Source organism: Lagenorhynchus albirostris, chromosome 2 (assembly GCF_949774975.1).
Source record: "Lagenorhynchus albirostris chromosome 2, mLagAlb1.1, whole genome shotgun sequence".
NCBI classification, from domain to species: domain Eukaryota; kingdom Metazoa; phylum Chordata; class Mammalia; order Artiodactyla; family Delphinidae; genus Lagenorhynchus; species Lagenorhynchus albirostris.
In genome coordinates, this window is record NC_083096.1 from 14,165,494 (window position 1) to 14,185,170 (window position 19,677).

The following is a 19,677-nucleotide window of genomic DNA, read 5'->3' on the forward strand; positions in this document are numbered from 1 at the left end:
TGGAATTTGCTGTCATTTTAAGGAAGCCCCTATTGGTAGTCCTTAAAATGAGATACATATGACATATTAGCAACAGGCAATGGAAAGGGCACAACAATTGAAAACTACTCATGAATTGATCAGGATGAGAAGAGGGAAATAAAGAGATGTCTCCAAGGAACTGTTCCGACTGTAACTTAATCCTAAAGTCAAAGAGTAGAAGGAGAAAAGAAAACATTCAACTGCTCAGCATTGAACTAAAAGAGTAAGAATAGCGGGGGTAGAACTGAGAAAGACAAATGCATGGAGAAAAGTCAAGTATTTAACATTTCAGTGGAGTGGAGATTACTGTGGCTGCCAATTACTTGAACTTCCCTAAAGGAAATCGTGTTCTCTTATAAAGGAAAGAGGCATACTATATCCAAACTCGTTACAATTACACTTTCAAGTAACATTCCTTTCAAGACTAAATATGTGTTAAAAAGGGACCTCAAAAAGTCTGCCTATGGATCATAAAAAGATGATCTGGAAAACAAAATCCATACCTATGTAAGTTACATTGGATGTACTCTATAAAGAACAGCTTGTTTCTAACACCTTGTTTCTAGGCTTTCTTGTCCATTCCAATTTCAGATAGCTAGCGCTACTTCAAAGCATTCATCCAGTTATTCTAAGTATCATCTGTTATCTTCTGAAGGATTATCAAATAATCCCAACGAATATGTAATTTCACAAGTTCCTCAATCAACCTGGTTAATAATTAGGTCAAGTGCTGAGAGACTTGAGTTACTTCAAAAAGGTTTTGTTAGGTGGTTACCAAGTATTGTCCACCCGGTGGGCAGGTTACCTGTCCTGGCATCAGTTCACCGAAACTGGATGTTTGCCCTGGCTCACCTGAACCACACATCTAGTCTTGCTGCTGAAAAGAGCTCCCTTTTGCTCCCACCTGCCTGGGATCTCACTAAGTGATTCCCCCCAGGATCTCACTCCCCCCAGAGTGATCTCTGCTCATGGAGATTCCCAGGAATTTCCAGCATCTACCGGCAACCTTGTCTGTGATGATAGAGCTACACCAGGGTTCGATTTTAGATTAATCTCATTCCATGTGAAAATCTGGAATGTTCAAAACTGGTACACCAAGACATCATGGAATCATTTTAGAGACCTCTAAGGTGATTTAAATTATGATTTGTGTTACAAAATTTGATTGTAAAATACTTCAGGAGCTCACATGCTAGAGTCCCCTTTCCTTGATAGTATCATCCAGCACGACCTCAGCAGTTCCCCATCCTGCTTAGTCAAGCCAATTTCTTGACTCTTTGAGAGGAGCCATCAGCACTGTCCATTTTTGTATCAAGGCTTTGACACAGGAGTTCAGTTGATGTCTCATATGATCGGACGTCAAAGCATCAAAACGAAGAGGCTCTTGCATTTGCAAATGCCAGTGAAACAACTTCACGGCTTTCAGTTCTGACTACTTGCTACAAGCTTATTTGCATTCTTAATTCTGTATTTGGTGTGAAATTCTAGACCAAAGATTTGGTTCCTCTTCCCAATATAATAGTGATCAGATTCATCCCAAGAAGTACTTCCTGAACGAGTTACTTCTTTGGCAGACTCCCTTTCCAAATATATTAACATTAAGACTATTATTAAGGTAATCCGAGGAAAGACTCTTGTGCTTTTGATTTTTGTAACACTATTTTGATACATATTTTTCTTCCCTGGAGTCTGGTGTCGTACTAGACTGAAGCCTCTTTTACCCTACATTTTCAAGCAGAATTGTCTGCTCTAGAAACTGAATGTGGCATCAGGTGGCAGCAAAGTCTGATGCTCAAATGATCCACAACAAGGACATACATCTCAGAGGAAGGGAGTTGGCTAGAACTGTCATGACTAAACAGAAGTAGTGATTGCCCAGGCAAAGTACCTTGAAATATCTGGGATTCCGGGGGAATTTTTTTTTCCTTTAAATATTGGTGTCTGGGCAGCTGTTGCTTGTTATTCTTTGGCTATAATATTATATATGTAAGAAAGGTAAAAGAAAGGGAGAAATAGTGGTTGATGTTGTGCTATTATTTTTGCAAGTATTTAGGCTCAAGGTTTTCCTCGGAACTTGAAAAATGAAAATAAAATGAATTCTCCCATCTACTTTCACAGGTCTGATGCTTGGCGGTCAGTGGTCAGGTGGTAGTAGGGGAAATGCAGCCTAGAGCATCACACATGACAACAGAAGCTCCTAAAGCTGTTCTGAGGACACGAGGGCCATCCCAGTTTTCATCCCATCTGTTTCAGTTAAAGATACACACTACTATATATAAAACAAATAATCAACAAGGACCTACTGTAGAGCACAGGGAACTCTACTCAGTATTCTGTAATAACCTGTAAGGGAAAAGAATCTGAAAAAAGAATGCATATATGTATATGTATAACTGAATCACTTTGCTGTACACCTGAAACTAACACAGCATTGTAAATCAACTATACTTTAATATAAAATAAAAATTAAATTAAAAAAAGAATTATACTGCCAATAAATCCAGATTGCCAGAGACCAGGGCTGGCTTCATGGTCACAAAAGCTATGCTCTAAGCTGAGTCACCCCAGCTCCCATGCTTAGAAGAGTCCTGTGCTTGAATCTATTCTTATCGTCTTGAAATTCTTAATAATTTTTGAACAAGGGGCCCCATGCTTTCATTTTGCACTGGTTCCCACAAATTGTCACCCATCCTGGCTGAGATTCAGCTGTGTTTGACAATGTGATTTTTATATCCAACCAACACGGAATCTAGTCACTCAGATACTAGTTTACTAGTCAACATTTATTCATTCAACAAAGATTTTCAAAAACTTAATATATGTTAGGTTCTGTGATAGATCACAGTACAGGTGACACAATGGCAAACGGGAAGCTGTTGCCTCTGTCCTTAAAGAGCTTTAACTCCTGGTTGAGGAACAGAGACAAAGAGAAAGGATATTCAATAAAGTATCATAAATACCATGAGAGCCAAGTGTAGCACACGATGGGAGCATATGGTAGAGTTATTTAAATGTAAAATCCTCATGTAAAAATGTCCACATTTTGGAATATTGATGGTCAAACTATGTCCTCATTTTTTTCCAAAGTGGTATGTAGTATATCTGTTTTAGTGCAATAATAGTACATTTTCTGCTACAACTAGCCTTGTTAGGATTTATGCTATTTTATCACAGGAGGTGTTCATGAGCTTCTAACAGGATGGGAAAGGAAGACAAAGTATTCTCTCCTTGTTGACTTAATGCTGGTGACTCTTCCCCTTTAAGTGCAATGAAACGAGAAGCAACTTTTAATGAATTATTTGGAAAACATTTCCCCCAGAGTTAAGAGACACATAAGCTCTTATCATGTCTGCTGCTAAAGACGACATGATTAATTCATTTTGTTCTCAGTGGCCCCTATTATTTCATTAATCCTTTCCTCCTCTCCTCTATCCCGATGGCTACATTAGGAGGCCCACGTTTCATACGGGGCAACCCAAGTAAAACAATGCCGTCACTGACATCCTGATTGCTCTGTGCAGGACCGTGGGCATGTTTAGTAATAAATGATATGAAAAGGTCTTTTATTGACAAGCTGCCACGCGCTGTTTGCATTAGCGAATATGAGAAGATGATGGCTGCTACCCCTTGGTCCCCATGGTATTGGGCTCCGTGAGATAGCAGAAAATGCTTCAGTTTACTTAGAGCATTGATAACACCTCTAAATAATTAACTGAGGACTTCCTGTCTTCAATTACTTAATGCTTTTTTTTTTTTAACATCTTGAGAGGATTATAAGCAATTTATGGATTTCACATGATGAGTGCATTTGCCACTATTCCCACAAAGCATTTACGGGATCATGTTTCTAAAGCTTTGAGGTAATTAAAAATAAGCATGGAGACAATGCGGCTGATGCTGGGTGCCCACTCTCCCTTCTGTCATTTGTAAGGACCTAGATTCTCAGGCTCCTGGATGACTAGAGCTACGGCTTCATCAGTATTCGACTGTGACTTAGGGAATGCCAAGGTTTGGGAAATGATGAGAAAAGCAAAACCTTTATCTCCAGACGGTTCAGGCAGCTCTTGGATCAAATGTTTGAGACGGAATGTGAAATAAATTTGATTATTTTAGTTAATTCCATGAACTCAATAAAATAGTCATTCTCATCATAAAATACTTCCCTACTGAATTTGATCAGTCAGCTAACCATGGAACTGAACTTTCCCTGGCAGATAAAATGTGTGAACACTACACAGATCTTGGGTTTTAGATCCTCTAATGCCAGGCACCATTCCTGTCCCATAGGAACTGCATATTAGGATACTGTACTTGGTAAGGTTTTGCTGAATGAAGGTTTATTTCCTCATTTAACAAAGAAATCGCTCTTTAGGGCTACAGTGCTCAAGTGAAGTACTCTCTAAATCTGTTTAAAATGAATTCTAACAGATTATTTTTTCACTTTATAATCTTACAAAAAATAAAATTAGGTAGAAAAACTTTAAAATGTTTATCCTAATAAGAGGAATTCTGCCATTACGTTATGCATATAAAATCCTCTGACATGAAAATACCCATTAAAAATGATAATGAAAGGAAGAACTGGTAGAGTGAAGGTATTTAAAGAAAAAGCTTTGCAATACTTTTATAATTAAGGAGGCTATCAATCCTGTTGGTTTGAACCTCACAATTGAATTTGGTACGTCGGCACGTAAATTCTGGTTTTCTAAAAAATGCAAACCACTACAGCTGGCGACAGTTCAAAGCCCTTGCTGGTTGAGTAGACGGATTCTGTAAGAAAAGAATTCTTTATCCTTGTATCCCAGTTTATTGTGAAACCTTTACTGCTACAAAGTCTTAATGGGCCTTAACTTGGCTTTCAAAACTCTGTAATTAACATTCCATGGCCATCCTCAGTCATTCTTTTGATTTCTCCCACTCCATTCTGTACGGAGTTCTGTTGGTGTATCATTACACAAGCTATTCCTTAACTTGTCAGTAGTACTGGGAGCTTCTTAAGAGCAACAATCTTATTTTGGAGCACTTAATATACTGTCTAGAACACAGCAAGCAGGCTACATATATATATATATTTTGTAATGAAATGGTATTCTGATTTCCTTATAGATGGAGGCAGTGAATACCTTGGGGACCCCGAGTAGGCCAGTTATCACCTTCATCTTTCAAATGTGGATATTAAAAACGTCCCTCATTTTATAGGGAAGTGATGAGAATCACAGGAGTCAAAATGCAAATGGTTTGTTAAAATTATAAAGCACCGTATACATGCTAAGTTTTTTTTATAGAAAATAACATCATTTCAATGGCTTGTGATGATTTTCATTTTTAGTGAACTAGGATCTAAGGAACAAATCTGATCATCTAAATGGATGAGGGCTTTCTCCATCCCCATCATCCTGGGCTTAGCTTCGGGATCTTCAGATCACGATCACCATGTGCTGGTCCGCAAATATTTATTAAGCACCGTCTGTAGGCTCATGACACTTTTGGAAAACAGTGGACATCTGTCCATGAGTGCTTGCTTGTGTGTCAGGGAACTGTGGAATTTATTTTTCCACCTGTGTAGCAAGGCCGGTGCCTCCTCTAAGGAAAAATCAGGCATGCTTTTCCAGGCCTTTCTGCACTTCTATGTGAGTTTCGTTATCTCTGGTATCACTGCTCCCCGCAAAGCACAGGGTCTAATGGAAGGAAGGCATTCACTCAGGAGGCCTTGGAGAGAGGCTCCTGGCAATAGGGAAAAAGTAAAAGTTTGTAAACTCTTCTCTGTGTTCTCAGGATCTAAACTTACACCACTGTTTGGAATGATTCAGTAGATCTAAATAATGAGCTAAGTTACTAAATCTCTTGAAATATTCTTTTCTGTAAAAAGGGGGTAATAATTCTCTCTGCCCCATAGGTTTGTGATGTGGATCAAATTAGATCGTAAATGTCAAGGGCTTAGGACAGTTTTTGATACATATTAAATTCACTTATTCCTCATTTATTTAGCACTCACTGAAATGTCATGGATTGTTCTAGGTGCTAAAGATACAGTATTGAACGAGGTAGAGACGGTCTCTGCGATTCTGGAGCTTACGTTCCAGTGGAGGGGGACATAAAGAGACAAATAGAAAGCAAACACTATCAGGCAGTGAAAGGTGATGTGATGGTGTATCAGGAAAGCTGATCTAGACTTGGTGAGTCAGAAGATGTTTCCCTTCAGAAATGACATTCAGACTAAAACATGGTAATTATTATTATAATCATCGCTAGTAATTATCTGACACTATACTATTATACTGTACTATTATTATATTATTAAAGCTAATTATAATACCTAATGTTATTATAAGCAACAAAACTAATACAATTACTATTAATTAACGTTACTAATAATAACAGCAAATTGTCATAACCAGTCAACTATCAACTATTCTGTGTATTAATTACCCACGCAGCAGACAACTGTTAGCCTCTGGCTGATTTTTCTACTGCCTTCCAGTACATTCTTGGCTATCCTAGCACCATTATCTATGAGTACATCCTCGGGGAATGAAAATGCATCTTACTGTTTGTCTGAAAAAGAACTTAATACTGATGCAAAAACCCTACACATAATGCATATCAAAGCCAACTATAAATTATTTCTGAAGTTATCTGCTGTTGTGGCTTATTGCTGCCAGTGTGGGCTCTTCTATTAGCATGGATAAGTGGGACCTGACCATATGTCAAGAGAACACGTCCTTTTGAAGTGACCTCATATATCAAACGCACACCCCTGGGAGGCTTTGCCCCCCTAACCACAATGACAGACTCTTCCGGTACATTTTCCTCTTTTTTTTTTTTTTCACCTGTGACCGTATGCTGCCTCCTGTCAGCGGTGTCAGTGTAGATGAGACCTTTCCCAACCTGCCTGAGCTGGTACTCTTTAATGACGCCGTTTGGCTTAGGAGGGACATCCCAGCTCACATGCAGAGTCTCCGCACTGGGGGCCACGATTCTTGGCGGAGGGATGCTCTGCGGAACTCCTTGGGTTGTAGCTGCAACGACCTGAAAACACAGGAATTAAACAGCAATTTCTTGGAATAGTACACTAGGTATTCTGATCAATGAGAATGTCACTTTTGTTTTAAAATGCTGTTGTCTGGCCTGGCATATCATTAGCAGGGCTTGGTGAAGCACTCCCTCTTTTTAAAAATTCTTTCTCTCGCATCCTATTCAAACAATGAAATCTGACCTTGAATATATCCTATAAGTCTTCGACTACCATTTATCACCACGGGTTCAACAACAATTTTGATGGCAGACTGCAGCTCTCAGTTTAAACAAGTAAAAGCTGGCTGGCAGACTGTCTTACTAGAGAACTCTTGATAACTTCCATATGGCCCATCGGTGTCTTTGCATTTTAACAGCCTGATTTTGTACATTTTAAGCACCAGTAAATTTGGAGCAAAACCCACATCTGAACTTGCTTGCATATAATACACTTTGAACAGTATAAATGGGCAGCCTTTTCTGTACTCTTCCTATGATACCCAGGATGACTTTACAGTGTCTGCACCAATGTTCTAGAAAGAGAACCAAGTGAGAAGAAAAAAAGAATCAACCAGTGATTTACTCAATATTGTCAAAATATATTTTTGGGAGAAAATTGGCTGCCTTTGTTTTCTCACAGAATGAAGTCTGATTTCACTTTTTCACCAACTGTTTTGGCATCTGGTAGGCAGGAATTCTGCTATGCAGAAAGCACGGAATGGCTCTGGGACCGTTCGGACCCTAACTTTTGATTGGGCCAATCAGCTGCCTTCTGTTTAGTGGGTGGGGCACTCAGAGATGCTTCTGGGGTCTGTTGAATAAAAAGCAGCTCACATGAGCTGCGGCTGATGTGTGTGATTGAACGTTTTACTTGGATGCTTCTTGCACAGTGTGTGAAGATGCTGCGCTTCTCAAGTTTAAACCATATGAAAACTGGGTCTCCTCTGACTAGCTTGGCATCTGTGAAATGGCTCTTTCCTTATTTTCCTCCTAACTTGTTTGATTGTTTCTTCCATTTTTCGCTTAGTAGCATCCCCAAGGGGGCTGGTCATCTGTGGTCTTTGGTTTTTGCCTCTCTCTCTATTCTCCTTACATGACCACACTCAAACTCCCTGCTTCAACTTCCCTCATAGATCTTTCCAGAAAATTTCAGTCACTTCTTATTCCAGCTTCTGACTAGACATTTTCACTTAAAGTGCCAAATAATATTTTCTTCCGCAATTCTGCTATCTGCTCCTCCTCTTGAATATATATATATATATATATATATATATATATTTTTTTTTTTGGCGGCATGTGGGATATTCCTGGACCGGGGCACAAACCCGTGTCCCCTGCATTGGCAGGCAGACTCTCAACCACTGTACCACCAGGGAAGCCCCTTGAATATATTTTTAAAAGCTTTAAAAATGTTAATCTTATTCTTTACTTTTAACTTTTCCTCCTTTTTTTTTTAAATTGAAGTATAGTTGATCTACAATCTTGTGTTAGTTTCAGGCATACAGCAATATGATTCAGTTATACATACGTATATATATATATAATTTTCCAGATTCTTTTACCTTATAGATTATTATAAGATATTGAGCACAGTTCCCTGTGCTATACAGTAGGTCCTTGTTGTTTATCTATTTTACTATATAGTCATGTGTATATGTTAATCCCAAACTCCTATTTTATCCCTCCTCCCCACTTTCCCCTTTGGTAACCATAAATTTGTTTTCTATGTCTGTGAGCCCATTTCTGTTTTGTAAATAAGTTCCTTTGTATTCTTTTTTGTTTTAGATTCCACATAAAGTGATATCATATGATATTTGTCTTTCTCTGTCTGGCTTACTTCACTTAGTATGATAGTCTCTAGGTCCATCTGTGTTGCTGCAAATGGCATTATTTAATTCTTTTTTATGGCTGAGTAATATTCCATTATATATATATTTCTCTGTTGTTTTTTGATTTGCTTGCAGAATGCCACCATGACTGACAAACTGGTCAAGCCAGATACCCTGAAAATACCCATAATACTTTCCTTTTATTCCCCGACATATAGCTGACTACTGGGTCCTGTAGTTTTTGTGCCCTGGTATCTGTTGTATCTTTCAGATACTCTTCATCTGACCCCTGCTGCATGAATTCAGATCTTCATTATTTCTTGTCAAGGCTGTTGCAGAAGCCTTGGAACTATTTTATTTTCTATGTCAGGCTCCTTTGTCCTTTTCTCTGTTCTTCAAGAGCAGGCAATTTTTGCTGAAATGATATTTAAATAGAATTTCTAAGCTTTTAAACTGAGAAATGGCTTGGGAACTATTATGGATTTATAGAAGACCATCTAAAAAGAGTTGGTGGAGGAAAAGCGGATTAAGGGGATTATACTGGTTCAAGTTTTTTCTTTTGATGAATGAAACATTGATATTTGAATAAATTTTTCTTGTGGTGATCTCTCCTTTCAGGAGGAAGTGTTGGTACTCAGTTGAGACACCATATGGATGCCCTACTTTTTTGGCATTACAACCTGGACCTTCATATAGTCTTAACATTGGATGATTCTGTCCAGAGTTTAGACGAACTCCTCCTACCTTGCTGCTGGTGGCACAGCCAGCAACCGTGCAAGCTTTCAGCTGGTATGAATATTCCATAAAAGGTTGAATTCCTTTCGTATCAGAGAAGCTCAACGATGTTCCTCGAAAACGTTCAATTCCATCTCGGAGAAGAATGTAGTAAATAATAGGACCTAAAAGAGGCAGAGAAAGGCCTGAATTTGAGTGTCAGACTCTTTTAACTGTTTTCAAACAAATCAGATGGCTTAGAGGTCTGAAGAAATGGGATAATATAGCATTATTTAATTTTTTTTTTTTTTTTTTGCGGTACGCAGGCCTCTCACTGTTGTGGCCTCTCCCGTTGCGGAGCACAGGCTCCGGACGCGCAGGCTCAGCGGCCATGGCTCACGCGCCCAGCCGCTCCACGGCATGTGGGATCTTCCTGGACTGGGGCACAAACCCGTGTCCCCTGCATCGGCAGGCAGACGCTCAACCACTGCGCCACCAGAGAAGCCTGCATTATTTAATTTTAAACTGCTATTATTTTGCTATGTTCAAGCAGTTCTTAATTACACTCACTCTTATGGAGGAGATGGATTCTTGACATAAATAATCAGTCAGTTGTTTCTTTCCCCTATCAAACATTTACTTTCAAAACTATTCTGCCTTCCCATAATATGCTTTGCTTATTTGAAAGCAGCTCAGACATATGTTGGGATTCAAGGAAAATAATTTTTGGCTAAAAATTTGTGAGGGCTATTTCACAAAATGAATGATTGGTTGACACATACCTGAAGTTTCCTTTATCAGCAAATACTTTTTAGTGGTTAGATGCATGCCAATTAAACGTAGACTACACTAATTTCAATTTCCTTATGGATTTACGGGATTATGTTATTTGAATTTTAAAAATAGCTTAATACCATTTGATTGTATAGGCTTCTTCCAGTTGAGGACTATTACATCATCAAGATGATCCATTTTGGTCCACCTGGGGGCGCTCACTCCCTCAGGCACATCTTCTTTTGTTGTGGCCCTAACAGCCTTGCTGAATCCTCGCCCATAGCTATTCCACGCAGAAATCCTATACTCGTATGTCATGTAGGGCTCCAGGTTCACATCTGGAAAGACAGAGAATCGGACAGCGGGGTTTTTAAAAATTTTTATTTTCTTACCATCATATCGAAAATAAATATCAAAACCTTAAACATTTAAAAATAAATGCTCAATGCACTAATCCTATTGTATGTAAATAAAGCTGTAAGATCTTTACTTTCTGAGTCATAAAAAATATTACAAGTGCTTATTAGCTGCGGAGATATGAAACTGCACAGAACAGAATTCACCTATTTGAATAGAGAAATATGGATACATTAAAGAAATGATTGAAAAGTAAAAGTGCTAGACTAATGTACATTAGATGTTAATGCTTCCCAAGTTCATGACCTCTTTACTTCTGTATGAGGCAGGTTTGGCAAGATTCTTTTATAGTTTTATTATTATAAATTTTACCAATTATTACATTGTCAATATTACTTAAATTATTACATGAATTATAATGTAGTTGTTATGAGATACAGGACTTGTAACTTAGCTTATCATAGTACAATTTTAATGAATAAAAATGAATTCACACTCTACTATATGTACCATGTATAGTGTACTATATACACTTCCTTCATCTTCTACCAAACCAGAACTGAAACCAAACCCCAAAACAACCAATCTAATTAAAACAACAAAACCAACCTGCTGAGATTTTTGGCCTGGCAAAACTTTTATTAGATAATCATCCACGTAATTCAACGGTGTCCCAAACATCTTAGTTCAGATTTGAGCTTTAATAACTTCGGAAGTACAAATGCTACAAATTTACCAAAACATTCCTTGAAAGTTTAATAATTTAAATCTGCTTTCCACTTATTTAATTCTGTGAATTTCGGAGATCTACATCTGTATTTTTGTGTGGCAGTTTCTGGATGATAATCAGACAGGGGGATCAGAAGAGGTCCTCCTGGCCACCTGCTCTATCTCCATTGGATGCAGCATTAATTCTCATTCCATCCACTCGGGTTATTTGACCACATTTTCCTTACATGCATCTCCTTACAATAAAGCCTGCCCTGCCTCTTTTATAGAGTTAGTATGAAAATAAAATGCAATAAGTTATGCTGCAGAACTTCATAAAATGTAAATTGCTATACAAATGTATTTCTGTCTTCATTTTTTCCAGTAAGAGGGTATTTGCTGCTTTGTACCTGTGATGACCACCAGTGGGTCCCCAGATCCCCCTTCTTTCCTGGTCAGAGACCTCTTGGCCAGAGTCTACATTTCCCAGTTTTCTTTGCAGTCTGGTGTAGTCACAAGACTGGTCTCAACAACGGAAGGACTGTGGAAGTGACGTGGGTAAATTGTGCATGACTTTCTGAAGAGGAAATCACTTGCCTTCTGTTAGCACTCTTACCCCTTCTGATGGGCTGGAACTAAGGATGTTGGGACAACTCAGGCTGTACCATTTGGAAGCATGATGAGGAAACCAGATCCTGAATGACCTTGTGGGGCTGAGCTGCCCAGACCGTCCATCCACTCACCCACAGATGGTAACTATATATTTGAACCTCTTGCTATAGCAGATTAAACTATTCACTGGGAATAACTGTTAGTGTAGCCTTCAAGCCCATGTTGCCATTTCTAATTTCAGCTGTGGCAACTGTCCACATTTTATTCCTGTTCTTTCCTCCACTGTATTTCATTCTTCTCCTTTTTGACTCTCTCAAGTCTTAGCCTTACTCCTCTATTTTCCTGTGAGGCCTGGTCTTTCAAAGTTGTTCCCAGCCCATAAAAGCATTCTTTTTGCTTTAACATAAGGAATCACTTGTTGAAATTTTACCTTTCCTCAATCATCTCTCTCATTTCTCAGAGCTCTTCTTTTCTTTGCCAGAATTTCCAACTATTCTTCTTCTTTTATTTTTAACTTGTTATCTCAAAATCATTCTACATGTTACATGGGGCTAATATTCTGATAAATGAGGGTGTTGGGTTTTGGGGTGGTATGTTTGCTCAAAAATTACTTGTTTTTGTTTTTTGTGGCACGCGGGCATCTCACTGTTGTGGCCTCTCCCGCTGCGGAGCACAGGCTCCGGACGCGCAGGCTCAGCGGCCATGGCTCACGGGCCCAGCCGCTACGGGGCATGTGGGATCTTCCCGGACCGGGGCACGAACCCGTGTGCCCTGCATCGGCCGGCGGACTCTCAACCACTGCCCCACCAGGGAAGCCCAATATTTACTTGTTAATTGCTGAAAGGTCCCATACATATTTGTCTCCAATCATTTTTTTAGCTAACAGAGCAAGCCTTCCAAAAATGTGTATATAATTGTGTCATTCCATTGCTTAAAAAGCTTCATTAACTATCCATTCATTGCGGTATAAAGGTAAACTCTTTAGTGTGGCCTAGAAGGTCTTCATAATCTGACCCCTGCTCTTTGGCCTCCTCTCCATCACTTTCTCTGTCTTATATGTGCTACATCCGTATCAAGATACTTGCTTTTCAGACCTGCTGGACTTCCTCCTGCTTCCTGCACTTTGCATGTGTTGCTCTCTCTGCCTGGCCGACCTCCCCTTAAACTGATAGGCTCTAACTTGCCCTTCAGTCCTTTCTTTGGGCACAGTATCCTTCTTGAAGTTTTCCCAGTCTGGGATAGATGTCTTTGCAATACTCTTCCAAAGCATCCTATGCTTACCTCTATCATAGAACTTACCAGCACATCGTTTCTCATATTAGAGGTAATTATGTATTAATTTCCCTATCTCTTCATATTAGCTTCAAATCCTGATGGAATTTCCTACTAGTTTTCAAGTTATTGGTCCTCATGTACTGACTGGTTATTAGTAAGGATTTAATAAATATTTTTGATAAATAAATGATTGTAAGAACAAATGAATTTCGGTCAGCACTGGTGGTTGTATCTTTTAATTGTCAATTTTAAAAATGGTTGACTTTTCTTCTAAATTGGTCGCAGTGGAATTTGTTTGAGCGTCATTTGAGTGCTTAATTTTTTTTCATGAAAAGTAAAATTTTATTATTTTTCATATTCAATTTATAGTGTTTTCTGGTAGGCAAACCGATCTGAAATATGGATGTTAAAAGCCCCTGCAACATTATATCAGTGGGTGGAAACAGCTATTCTCTTCTGGAGAGGTCTACTGCAAATATGTCTTAAAAACCCTTCAAAATCTGGACCTTAATTACCAAGGGCAGATAAAAGCAGAGACCTGTCTTAGAAGAAAACCAAGTAATTTTGGGGTTGTTTTTTTTTAATATTTTTGTTTTGTTTTGTTTTGTTTTGTTTTGCGGTATGCGGGCCTCTCACCGTTGTGGCCTCTCCCGTTGCAGAGCACAGGCTCCAGACGTAAGGCCCAGTGGCCATGGCTCACGGGCCCAGCCACTCCGCGGCATGTGGGATCTTCCCGGACTGGGGCACGAACCCGTGTCCCCTGCATCGGCAGGCGGACTCTCAACCGCTGCGCCACCAGGGAAGCCCCCAAATAATTTTTAAATGAGGGTTCATGACTTAAATCTATAACTGGGAGTGGGAAGAGATTAGTGGTCCAATTGTTTTCTATCCGAGGCTTTTCCTACCTAAAGGCATTCCAATAAATATTTTCTTGTTTGCTTACAGTGTGCTAAATCTAAAAATAAGGTAAAATTAAACAGGAATGTTCTATTCATGTGGATACTTCAATTTGGTAGGAGAGGCGAGACAAGTGTCCAGATGCCATGACACATACATGGTAGAAGTGGTGAATGGCATGGCCGTGTGTCACAGGAGCACAGAGGAGAGAGGGGGCTGGCCTCGGGAAGCCTAAACTGAGAACGTGAATTCTGACCTTGGCCTTGAGTGTGATGGTTAAGAAGAACATTGCAGATGGAAGGAACTGCTTGAGGGAGGTTTGGAGCCCTCGGAAAGGAGCCCTATACCATGTGGAGTCCACTACGTCCGCAGCTCCTAAAGGTGACATGATTTGAACCTATTACCACAACAAGTTACTTTTACAGATCTGACCTTCAGTTTCCTCATCTGTGAAATGATCATACTTACCTGATTGCTTTATGGGTAAATTAAGATAAGGTTTAAAAATGTTTAGCACAAAGGGGGAGTGGCAGAGGGAGGGACTGGGAGTTTGGTTAGCAGATTGAAACCATTATATGTAGGATGGATAAACAACAAGGTCCTACTGCATAGCACAGGGAACTATATCCAATCGCCTGTGATAAACCATAATGGAAAAGAATAGTAAAAAATGAATGTATGGATGTATAACTGAATCACTTTTCTGTAAGCAGAAATTAACGCAACATTGTAAATCAACTGTACTTAAAAAAAAAAAAACTGTCTAGCACAGCACTGGAACTAAGTAATACTCAGTAAACTTTATCTCTATTCCTTCCTTCCCTTCCTAACTACTCCCTCTCATCCCAGTATCCTGCTTTACTGTTTTCCTTCTCAAGGTTTGTCATTATCACCCCCCATTGGCTGGGTAAGGCAGAGTGATGAGTCATGATGGAATACAATGGTTTTATTGTTTATTTGACCTCAGCTGGCTTGAATTATGTCACTTAAATGTATTCCATTTGACTCTAAACAATAGGTGTGTGTACACACACAGTTATACACACACGTCTAATTTTTCAAAAAACAGAAACTTAAGCAGGGACTTAAGTAAGTGGATGAATAATAAAAATGTAATAGGTGGCAGAACTATTTTGGAGATGATCCTAAAATTTACAGCGTCTTTCACCTGACTTAGCCAAGCCTAAGAATCACTATTTTGGACTAATGCAGTCGGGACTAAGATGGGCTTGGAAATGACTATTTTCAATAACCATGAAGGTTCTTGTTCCCAAGATGATGGCCATCTTGGGGAAACACCAGGCTGCAGGAGGGCACAGTCTCTGGCCCCAGACCCAAGATCAGGAAAGTGATACTGACTTCACTGCGCAGTCTGTCTCCTCCTTGGAATGATGCCGCCAGGTCTTAGTGACCAGACAGATTTCTACCTCTTTTCTGCTTGTAAGAATAACAACATTCATTCATGACACTTATTGAAAGCCTGCATTCCAACTTTTGAGAAAGAAAAGTAGGCTCATTGCAAATTAACTGGATATACCATTAAAGGTCACATAACTAATTCATTTCCCTGTTCTTCATTCTCTACAGGCTCACTTTAAAATAAGAGCACATCCTTGTTTAAAGTTCGACTCTGAAAAACTTTAAACTACGAAGTTTGACCAGATCCAGATTGTGCCTCTAACTGCCTGGTAACTCTCTGGCTCATAAGTATGATGGAATTAATTGATATGAGGTGAAGGAGGGAGTTGAGGTCAGAGTGAAATAAATCTGCGTTTTCAGCAGCTTTTCACTCCCCCTTCTAAGCCGTGGGCAGGTGGCTCCCTTTCTGTTACCTGTGAAGGAGAGTGTGTTTACACTTCCCATATGAACAGGCTCTTCAGCAGATGAGCACATTTCTTCGACTGATTCCTTCCCGATGGAATTGTGAGATCCTCTTATCACAGTACAAACGTGACTGGTAAAGTTGAAGTCACACCTGCCGCAGTGTGCTGTGGCTTCCATAGACACCGGGCAGACGGTCCCGCAGACTTTGGTTTCCTAAGTCAAGCGGTAGAGGTGGGGCGGGGGGAAGGGAATTGAAAACGTTCATTTAGACACGTGTGGCATAGGTTTTTACGACTCTCAAATGAAACTTTCCTGTGCTGAGTTCATGAATGAACACCTCAAAATTCATAAAAGGAAATGAGGGCAGTGTGTATACTAGAAAGAGCAGTTACTTTGAAATGACACAGATCTGGATTCAAAATCCAGTTTTGCAACTTGCTGGTGTTGTGACCTTGAACGAGTCTCTTATCCGCTCAAAGTCTCAGCTTCTTCCGTGAAAGAATGGAAATTCAATTTACTATGCGGGTTTGTTTGAATGACTCAAATGAGATAACATAAATGCCTTACACTTAGTAGATATGCTATAAATAATCACAGGAGTCGTTATTTTATTATTGTTACTTTGACACTTTCCTAATGGAGTTTTAGACAAAATAAAGAATGTGAAATTTGAGAATCTGCACTTGTGCTCTTGGGAAATTTGGACTAATAAGAAGTATTCTGCACCCAAGTTTTAGAAAATTTAAATATTTCATGAACTGTCATTATAATCATTATTATTTATATTTATAAACTTTTTCTCTGGTGAATCTCTGGATATTTTATAGCTATTGATAAATACTAGTAGGCTCTAATCTCAGAAAATGAAATACTTCATCTTCCCAAATTACAGGAGATATAAATAAGGCAATATTCTTACAAGGCAAAGCTCTACTTCATCTTCCCTTTATATAGGTAGCATAACTTATTTAAAATCATTTTTGTTATTTATAAGTGATCTACATTCAATCTGTCTCTTTACCTAAAATAAGTTAAATTATTTTCCCAACGATGATCAAAGTAAAGCTGCTTCAGAAAAATATAGTTGGATTTCCATTTAAGTATGGTGAATCGAACATGTGCATTTATCGTCATTTCCTCTTAAAGCCCAACCAAATGAAAATAAAGGAATATGGAAAGTCCAACGAAACAGGAAGGGAAGTAACACACGTTTTTGGAAGCTGGGAAGTGGACGGATGTGGCAGAGACAAGGCTATGTGCCCAGGAGTGCCCATTTTTGCCTTTTCTCCCCTGGAACGCTAGATTTTCAAGTCCAGCTACAATAAGAAGAGCCATGTGACTAGAAATGTCTGTGTGACTGTGTACAGGAGAGGTGCCTTCTGCATCCAGGGAAGACGCATACATGTGCAATCATCCACTCTCTCCCTTTTTCCACTGTGAAGCCCCACAAGATGGAAGCGACTTGGGTTCCTGAGATGATGCATGGAGGAGAGCTGCCAGTCTCACCCTGGACTGTCACAAGAAAGGTTTAAAAAAATTCATTCTGTTGACCCATTCCATACATGAGTATGCCTGTTTTCACCTCAGCATAGTCCAGTGTATTCTGGCAAAAACACAAATTAGTACTTTGAAGTTGGATGTTGTCTTAACAACAATAACAAAACCCTAAAGTATGTGGCATTGGCTTAGGGTTAAGCAGGCCATGGCAAAGAAATACGTACTGGGCTTTGGGAAGCTGGGGAGGTCTGTTGTGCTATGGCTAAATATTCTGCAGACTCTGCCCTGGGATAACTGTCAAAGCAAGCCAAGTGTTCCTGAGCTCACCACTCTGGGGAAGACATCATAGCTTAGAACGTGAGCAGTATGTGTGCTGTTAGAGCTGCATTTGGCCAAGGATTAGAAAAATGAGAAAAACGTAGAAAATAATTAGTGAAACTAAAAAAAAAAAAAAAAAAAAAAAGAGAGGGTCCACTGGAAGATATAAGCCAGGAGCCAGAGTGGGAAAGCTAAACGCAATTCTGCATATTGCATAGTGAGAACCCCAGCCCTCTTTGCTACTGGATACTCCATATGGCAGCCAGGCATGTATGCCATCCCGATCTAGGTTGGAGTATTAAGGATACTTCTTTGAGTATTAAAATAGTACCAATCTTAAGCCATAATGGAAAAAAATATGTAAAAGAATATATATATATATATATATATATATAACTGGATCACTTTGCTGTACAGTAGAAATTAATGCAACATTGTAAATCAACTATCCTTCAATAAAATAAATTAAAAAAACTAAAATTTTACAGGCAAAAATAGTACCAAACAAATGAGACAATTCAAAGAATAAAGCAAACAATTAAAAAAAGCAACAATGGAATGAATATTTCCAGAATGATTAAAAAAATGACATTCCATGAATGAAACAAGAGTAGGATGATATAAGTAATAATCAGCAAACAAGAAAGCGTACTTAAAAACTAAAAAATCATATGATAGGTAAAAACACCCCCACAACAAATCAATAGAAGGGTGGAAAGATATAGTTAAGGCAATATCTCATCACACTGAAAAAGATGAGGAGTTAATCAATAGGCAAGAAACGAGAAGAAAAAATTAAAACATCAGTTTAGGAAGTCCAACACCAAAGTGATCAGTGAAAACAGACAAAAGAAGGGGCAATTATCAAAGACATAATAAAATAACAGTCCCTGGAATTGAAGCCCATAGACCCCACCCTGCAAAAGTCCACAAAAAGTATATCATTATGAATATTAATAATAATGATGATAATAACATCTACATAGAGGCACATTGCCATGCAACTTTAGAAAAGCAGAATAAAGAGAATGTCTTAAAAACTGTCATAGGAAAAACAACATGGTTACCTACAAAGAAACAGGAATCAGAATAGCAATGAAAATTTAAAAATGCAGAAATGCCTTCAAAATCCTGTGTAGCAATATTTTTTGACCTTGAATTGTATACCTAGCTAAGCTATCAATCCAATGAGAAATAGAATTACAATAATTTCAGACATCAAGCTCTCAAAACATTTACCTTTCATGCATCTATATCAAGGGAGATAATTTTTCAAAAGAAGGTGGCAAAAAGGGACAACTGGGGTTCAAACACAGAAGGACCAACACAGAGGAGGAGTGAAAGGAATTCCCAAACTGACAGCTTAGGGAAGAAGGGCTGGGACAGCTGTGCAGAAATCCCACAGTGATCCAGTCCAGATTGGAGCAGGAATTGGAAGACTCCAGGAAAGAGGTCTTCAGGAAACAAAATGGAATCTATGGATTGAACTTTACCTATAACACACTGCGTGATTCAGCATTCAGAAAATCTTCTAATCATAATCATTTAAATATGAATTTTAAATACAACTGTTAATTGGCCTTCATAGAGCCAATTCAAGCCAACTTAAAAGATCATGGTTATATCCTGAACATCCTCCTTAAACAGTGGAAGCTGTCTCTTCTTGACCAAAATGAGATGCCTGGGAATCCAACGTGAGGTGGGCAATAATGAAACACATAGTTGTGAGCGATGGTGTCATTTCTGAAACCAACAGGTTTTCTATCTTCATTCTTCAAATATGAGTGCCCCTTTAAGGAGAGTTTTTTTATATAGATGCTTCCTAACTCGTTATTTT

General features: G+C 38.9%; 1 protein-coding gene across 1 annotated transcript in view; it reads right to left on the bottom strand.

Annotated features, from left to right (window-relative positions):
• USH2A (usherin) overlaps positions 1-19,677 on the bottom strand; it is a 737,336-nt gene that overhangs the window by 178,915 nt on the left and 538,744 nt on the right. The window contains exons 42-45 of the mRNA XM_060127145.1: positions 16,034-16,238; positions 10,493-10,690; positions 9,609-9,763; positions 6,852-7,050 (exon numbers count right to left, since the gene is read on the bottom strand). Of these exons, the coding sequence (XP_059983128.1) occupies positions 6,852-7,050; positions 9,609-9,763; positions 10,493-10,690; positions 16,034-16,238 (757 nt within the window). The remainder of the gene's footprint in view (positions 1-6,851; positions 7,051-9,608; positions 9,764-10,492; positions 10,691-16,033; positions 16,239-19,677) is intronic.